The sequence below is a fragment of the Cynocephalus volans genome, chromosome 2 (assembly GCF_027409185.1).
Source record: "Cynocephalus volans isolate mCynVol1 chromosome 2, mCynVol1.pri, whole genome shotgun sequence".
Taxonomy (NCBI): domain Eukaryota; kingdom Metazoa; phylum Chordata; class Mammalia; order Dermoptera; family Cynocephalidae; genus Cynocephalus; species Cynocephalus volans.
Window position 1 is genome coordinate 208,856,027 of NC_084461.1, and position 6,649 is coordinate 208,862,675.

At 56.3% G+C, this 6,649-nt stretch overlaps 1 protein-coding gene across 1 annotated transcript; it reads right to left on the reverse strand.

The window, feature by feature from the left end:
* Positions 1-469: 469 nt before the first annotated feature.
* Positions 470-6,323, reverse strand: LOC134369897 (protein DGCR6). Its single transcript, XM_063086702.1, has 5 exons — positions 6,105-6,323; positions 5,862-6,022; positions 2,260-2,360; positions 1,419-1,559; positions 470-997 (listed from the first exon to the last, which is right to left on the reverse strand). The coding sequence occupies exons 1-5, from the start codon at positions 6,212-6,214 to the stop codon at positions 914-916; spliced, it is 597 nt and encodes a 198-aa protein (XP_062942772.1). The 5' UTR covers positions 6,215-6,323; the 3' UTR covers positions 470-913.
* Positions 6,324-6,649: the final 326 nt, after the last annotated feature.

Below are 6,649 nucleotides of genomic sequence, written 5' to 3' on the forward strand. Positions count from 1 at the left end.
CACCCTTGGAGGTCAGACCTGGCCCATTGTGGGCAGGGCAGGCAACACCGTAGGTCTAGCTGTGGCGGTCCGGCTGCAGTGCAGACCCAGCCATCTGGGGTGCTGGACACCCCCCACCCCCAACTCATAATTCAAGACCCAGGAGGGCCTGCAGGCTCCACCCAGGCTCTCCAGCCCCACATCAGCAGACGGGGTGTGCTCATACCCTAGGCCCTGGATGGGAGACCTGTGCAGACACAAAAATGACAGGCCACAGAACCAGGGCTGGGCAGGAACAGCCAGGAGGCTCCCAGTCTGCCCTGGGGGAAAAGGTGGTGGGGCTGGGCACACAGCCCTGGAGGAGGGGAGCTCCAAGAAGAGGTGTCTCCGCAAAATGGCTACACTGGGTGGGGGCTCCTCTGTGGGCTGTGGACATACCAAGCGGGGCCCTACCTGGGCCCTGGTTGCAGGAGAAACCACAGAGCTGTCATACAAGCCACATATTCGGGTGTCTTTATTTTATTTCTCTTCCACCCGGGGAGCTGCAGCTGCCAAAGGAGGGGCTAAGACCAGAACAAGTGTGAAGCCTGGGCCTGGTGGAGGTCAGGTGTGCCCAGTGGAGTGAAGAGGTGCTAAAACCTCCAGACCCACTCTGCTCCAGCCCTGGGGCAGACAGTGGGCAGACTAGCTAGACCTACCTCCCCTTTATGATGCCATCCTAGAGTTTGGACAGAAAAACCCATACAAGTGACAGGTGCAGCCAGGATCCACCTGGCCTCTCCTCAGAAGGGCAGCTGCTGCAGGCAGCTGAAAAGACAGCAGCCGCACACTGGGAAGACAAGCTCTGTTCAGCTTGCTGCTACCTGTGGCAATGGGACAAGGCTGCCTACCCAGCCACACTGGGCAGTGAGTGGCTGGCAGGGACCTCACCCAGTCACAGGGCTGCCTTCCCGGCCTGGCAGCCTCTCTGCTGAAGCTTCCGGATGAGTTCCAACAGGTTCATCTGCAGAGTCAGCTCCTGGGATGTAGAGAGGGTCCTCGTGAGGACCAGAGTGACACCTGCTCCCCTTTGCCCCAGCCCAGAGGCAGACACCACGGCCTAGAGGGTGCCAGGCAATGAGCCCATGGGATGAACTTCCCAGTGAAGCCTGGCCACGGCCTGCCAGAAATGGGCAGAATCTGGGCCTCTGCCTACAGCAGAGCTGGCAGTTGCCCTGGCTCAGTGCACTAGGAGTGGCATGTAGGAAGGGGGCAGAGGAGAGCCCTGGAAGGTGGGCAGTGCCCCCTTGGCCAGCCTTACTTCCATCTAAAGCACCCTAAGCTCCACCCCATGTCCTGGGCCTGGTTTCCCAGGGGCCAGCGGTAAAACCCCAGATGGAATTGGGCTTTCAGGGACCAGTGTCACCTAGGTTGTGGTCAGGGAAGCCCAGGGCACTGACCTGCGGGTTGGCGGTCACGTAGAAGCCAGCCACCCCTGCCTTCTCAAGTGTGCTCTGCTGGTCGGCTACCTTCCGGTCCAGCTCCAGAACGATCTTCCTGTCCATGGCCCGCTGCTCCTCGCGGATCCGGTGCTCCACTGCCTGTGGTGGGAAAGGAGAGTGAGGCCAGCTCCAGGATCAGCACCCCCTGCTGCCCATTAGTGTCTCACACACACCCTCCAGCCTGCCACCCCCCCTCCTCGAACCCTCCCCCATCCCCAGCAGCACTGGCTCGGAGACCACTGATGTGTCCTCACCACACCCAGGCCTCTCCCTTCTCCTTGGCCATGCCAAACCCTACAGAAGGTCTCCAAGAGGCTTCCCTGCACACCTTGGCTTGGGGCTGCCTCAGGACCTCGCACGTCTCTGCATGCACCCCCTCCCCCGCATCCATATCCATGGCTTATTGGTTATATGCCAGTTTCCAGTAGTACTGAGCTCCCTGGGAGAAGGATGGGCTCCTTCTTGGCTGGTCCACATCGCCCCACCATTGCCCTTGCACTCTTGAGGCCACCAGGGCATAACACCCCCCACTCAGCACCTGCTCTGTGTAGGCCTCAACCCATGAAGAGCTGCTGTCTCGGGGAGGAGGAGAACCACAGATAGGCTTCGCTCTCCACCCAGCCCCCTGTGGGGAAGAGCCCTTTGCTGGGACTCGCCAGGCTTCCAGCAGCTCACCCAGGCCCGGAGCAGCCTGCAGCTCCTGGGCAACCCTGATCCCCCTGTCCTTGGCCCACTAAGTGCAGCCTGGTGGTGCCCGCCAGGAGGAGCTGGGCCTGCCGCCCTGCCCAGGCCCCCATACCTCCAACTCATGCTGCTGAGCCGCTTGCAGCACGGGCAAGTTGTGGGGCCGGCAGGCCTGCTGGGCTTCCTGGTGTTTCTGCCGTAGCGCCTGCCTGAGCACTGGGAGGAGAGGGGACGAAAGCCTGTCAACAAGCAGTGGGGAGAGGGGAGCAGCCCCCGGGCCGGGTAAGGAGACGGCTCAGGCCCGCCACAGAGCAGCCAGGCCAAAGAGGTAGATAAGAAGCCCCACTGTGATCTCACCCCGCCCCGAAGCCCTGTGCAGGGAAGTTGGGCAGACCTCCAGTCCATGCCCTGGCTCCTCAGTTCCCCCAGGGCCCAACTTTACCCAGGGCTTAGCCCTCCTCTGTTGGCGAGTCTCTAAGAGACTCCAAAAGGTGCAGAGCTAAATGAAAGTGGGGCAGCACTGCTGTGCAGCCTCTTAAGACCAAGGAGGGTGGGGGAGGGCGGGGGGAGGCTGTGGTCTGGAGACTTCTGGGCTCAGACCAGCAGTGTTACGTGTGCCCTGCCCATCAATCATCCATGGAACATCTACTCAGGTGTCCAAGAGACAAGTCCAGGCAAAGGCCTGGAAAAAGAGGAGGAGAGGGGTCGCTGTATCTTAGTGTGGGGCCTCTGCCCACCAGGGGTGTGGCCCTCCTGCCCACCGTGGTACTGCCCTTTTGTGTGTGCAGAGCCACCCCACAGCCACCGGAGGAAGAAGAGTGGGCAAAGACGTGCAAGACCCATGTTTGGGATAAGCCTGGGGTACCAAAAGCCTGAAGGAGCTCTGTGCTGGGGAGTCTACGTTGCTCTGAGAGGGGCGCACCCTTGGCCCAAGTAAAGCTCCATGGTACACAATAAATTGCGCCATAAACAGACATGTGCGAACTGTCCAGTCTGATAGGAATGGACAGGGGAAGAAGATACTGAGATGGAAAGAAACCACCAACACAAAAAAGAACATACAACCCCACACAGCCAAATCCCTAGACTGGTAAGTGTCAAATGGCTAAATCTCCCCAGGAAGGAGGGGTCTCCAGCTGTAAGAAAACAAAAAACCCAACACTGTTCCTAGAAAGGATCTCACATTACAGCTCTTCTCAGGAGGGTCCCTGAGGTTCCCTGCAGGCCTGGCCCCTGCTGTGTCTGCAGCCTTGCCCAACCCATTTCTTGGCATTCTGTACACACCTCAGTGATTGCATTTATCAAATTAAATGTGTTTGAAACCAAGGGCCACCCTTGAGACATCTCCATAAACACAGGGACAAGAAAGAGCCTCCTTAGTTATCTGGCTACAGTGTACACAAGCTGGAGGCAGGATGGGAGGAAACAGAAATGCAGGGAAATGTCATCTCCTTTGCTCCATTTATCAAATGTTGCTACAACTCCCAGGTCAACTCCCAGGTTCCACTGGGTAAGCAACTAAAAGTAAGAAGAGAGCTGCGCCAGCCGCCTGGGCAGAAGGGGCCCAGCCTTGGTAATGACCACAGAAAATAAAGGTGGTGGCAGCCAATCACACCTGCTAAATCAGCTGGAAGGAAGAACAGAAAGTCAGCGTGGATTCACCACTGCTGGCCGCACCAGACCTGGCCCAGCCTTCTGAAGGACAAGCAGCAAAGGGTCCACAGAGCTACCCGCCAGAAGGAAGCAGGGTTGTGGAGAGATGGCCAGGTGCAGGACTGAGACAGGCAAAGAACAAGAAAAGATGAGCCTGAACTCCTTCCTGTACCAAAAAGCAAGAAAGTACTCAACGATGGACACGCACCAAAAGGTGCCAGCCTGAAGTTCCCCCATGTCCCCCAAACTGAGCATTAACAAGAATAGTGAGCTATGTACTTTGGATTTGTGGACTGTATGCATCTTATAACACAATAAAAATGTTTTAAAAGACAATTGCCCAAACACTTAGGGAAGAAGTAATAGCTGAAGAGGAGAGAACACTTCCCAACTTGTCCTATGAGGCCAGTGTCACCCCCATACCTGACAAAGATATTACAACTACAGACCTGTGTCCATCAAGAGCATAGAGGCAAAAATTCTTAATATTTTTAACAAGTCAAATCCAACATATATAAAAAGGGTAACACATCACGACCAAGTAGGATTTATCCCAGGAATGATGTCTATCCCTAGAATTTTAAGATCATTGTGATTCAGCATAGTAACAGAAAATAGTGATTCACTACACGATCATTTCAATGGACGAGAAAAAGAATTTGACAAACTCGAATATCCATTCCTAATAGAAACACACTAATCCTGGAGCAAACAAACATTGCTGTCCTCATATGGAAGGGGCCTTCCATCACTAGGAGGGACTTTTGCCACAAACCTGTAACTAATTGGGCTCCTACCAGCTGTCCAGGTTATAGGAAACGAGTGAAGAAACAGGTGACAGCAGCAGAAAGCATCCTGACAGATCTTAAGTGGGGACATTCCACAAGTAGAATGCCCCAGACTCTTCAAAAAGTCAATGCCACGGTAACTGTTGAGGACTGTTCAGAAGCAGAGATACCAAAGCAACCAATTACAATGCATAAAACTAGACTGAATCCTTACAAAGTGACAAACAATTTGAGACAAGTTAGGTAATGTGACCATGGGCAAAAGGTCAGAAGACACCCTGGAATGGTTAATTTCTCAGAAGGCTACCCACTGTGGTTGTATAGGAGGGTGTTCTTCTAGAGCACCTGCTCTCAGTCTAGGTCCAAGATTGACCCCCAGGGTTATTTGGAGACACTTCTGGCTGCGACTAGAGGAGGGTGTCTCTGTGATCCTGCAATGCACAGGACAGCATCTCACCATAAAGACTTAACCAGCCACAAGAGTCAACAGTGCTGGGTTGAAAATACTGGTCTCGAGGAATGCTGAAGATTCTTAGTGAAGTGCTATGATGTCACATAAATTCAGGGATATGAAGAACTGTGACAAAATATTAATTATTGAATCTTGGTGGAGAGCACAAGGGTACTCATACTGTTTTTTCAACTTTTCTAAATGTTTGAGCTTTTAAAAATAAGTTGGGAAAAAATAAAATAGCAAAGGTGAAAATCCGATGGTGCAGGGGAAGCTGCCGATTTTAATTTGCAAGAAAGTGCTCCTGGGCCCCCCAGGTGGGGACGTTGAAGAGGGGACAAGTGTATGGCTCAAGTGTGAAGCTTTTTGGGTCCGGGAGGGTGCCAAGAGCAACCGTGTGTGGGAATGAGATGCGCAGCTGGTGTCAGGAACCGACACTAAAGGGAGCTGCAGAGCTGTCAACAGACGTCCATCCACTGCGGGACATCCCAGTCAACGACCACCACAAGAGTCTGCACGTGGGCGAACCAAGCACCAAGGTCTTAGGCCATCCTGCCTGGAAGGGGGTTGGGGCATAGGGAAGCCCAGGCAGAGAGTTTCTGGAATATTATGCTAAGAAGGGGACCGTGCAACTGACAAAATAAAACTGGCTCAACTCATTGGTCACCAAAAAAGCTCTATTGAAGGCTCTGCGCTCTTGATCTGGTCAACCTTAGAGACCCCATCCGAGCGACACCCAGGGAAGGGCCGACCTGCACATGGACCGAGAGCTCCCCGGGCGCAGTGACCTCGAGAAGCGTGCGTCGTCCCGCCGCCCCCGCGCACCTCGGTGCTCGTTTTGCAGCCGCAGGCGTTGGTTATACAGGCTCTTTTCGGTGAGGTGCTGGATCTCCAGCAGCCCCTGCACGATCTCGAACACGGTGCCGTCGAGGAGCGCCAGGGCCAGGTCGCTGAGCGTCGTGTAGGACAGGCGCTGCTGGAAGGAGCTGCGGACAGAAGGGTGCGGTGAACGCGGGCGGGGCCAGGGCCACTTCGGCCGCCCGCCGCGCCCCGCTCATGGGCGTGCACCTGGGCAGCTCCTTGACTAGGCTCTGTAGCGCCGACAGCAGCTGGTAGTGCCGCTCCTGCTGCCGGGTCCCATCCGCCACCTCCTCCAAGGAGCCCGCGTAGCGATCCATGGCGCCGGCGCCCGCCAGCCGCCGGCCGCCGGCCGCCGTGACGCGCCCTCGACCCCTTTACGTCCTCTCGAGCGCGGCGCGCCCCGCCCCTTTACGTCCTCTCGAGCGCGGCGTGTCCCGCCCCCTTTTACGTCTGCCCAGAGTGCGGCGCGTCGGGACTTTGGCCCATACGCCCCGCCCTCTGCGTCATTCCGAATGAGCTCGCCCCGCCCCCCTACGTTAGTTCCTAGGACAGTCCCACCTTGTCCCGCCCCTTGCCGTCCCGCCCCTTGCCGTCCCGCCCCTTGCCGTCCCGCCCCTTGCCGTCCCGCCCCGTGCTTCTTCAGAGGCGAGACTATACGGCTAAGGTATCGCGTGCTTTCGAAGCTGGGCCGCGCAGTCTTAGTCCTCTCGCAGGCCGGTGAAGGAGGCACTGGAGCGCCAGTGCACACGGGT

Bases quoted from the DNA above. Each gene is read 5' to 3' on its own strand.
- LOC134369897 (XM_063086702.1), bottom strand. From the start codon at position 6,214: ATGGATCGCTACGCGGGCTCCTTGGAGGAGGTGGCGGATGGGACCCGG. The intron at 6,023-6,104 runs GTGCACGCCCAT...TTCTGTCCGCAG, and splicing joins CTAGTCAAGGAGCTGCCCAG to CTCCTTCCAGCAGCGCCTGT. The intron at 1,560-2,259 runs GTATGGGGGCCT...TTCCCACCACAG, and splicing joins CTCAGCAGCATGAGTTGGAG to GCAGTGGAGCACCGGATCCG.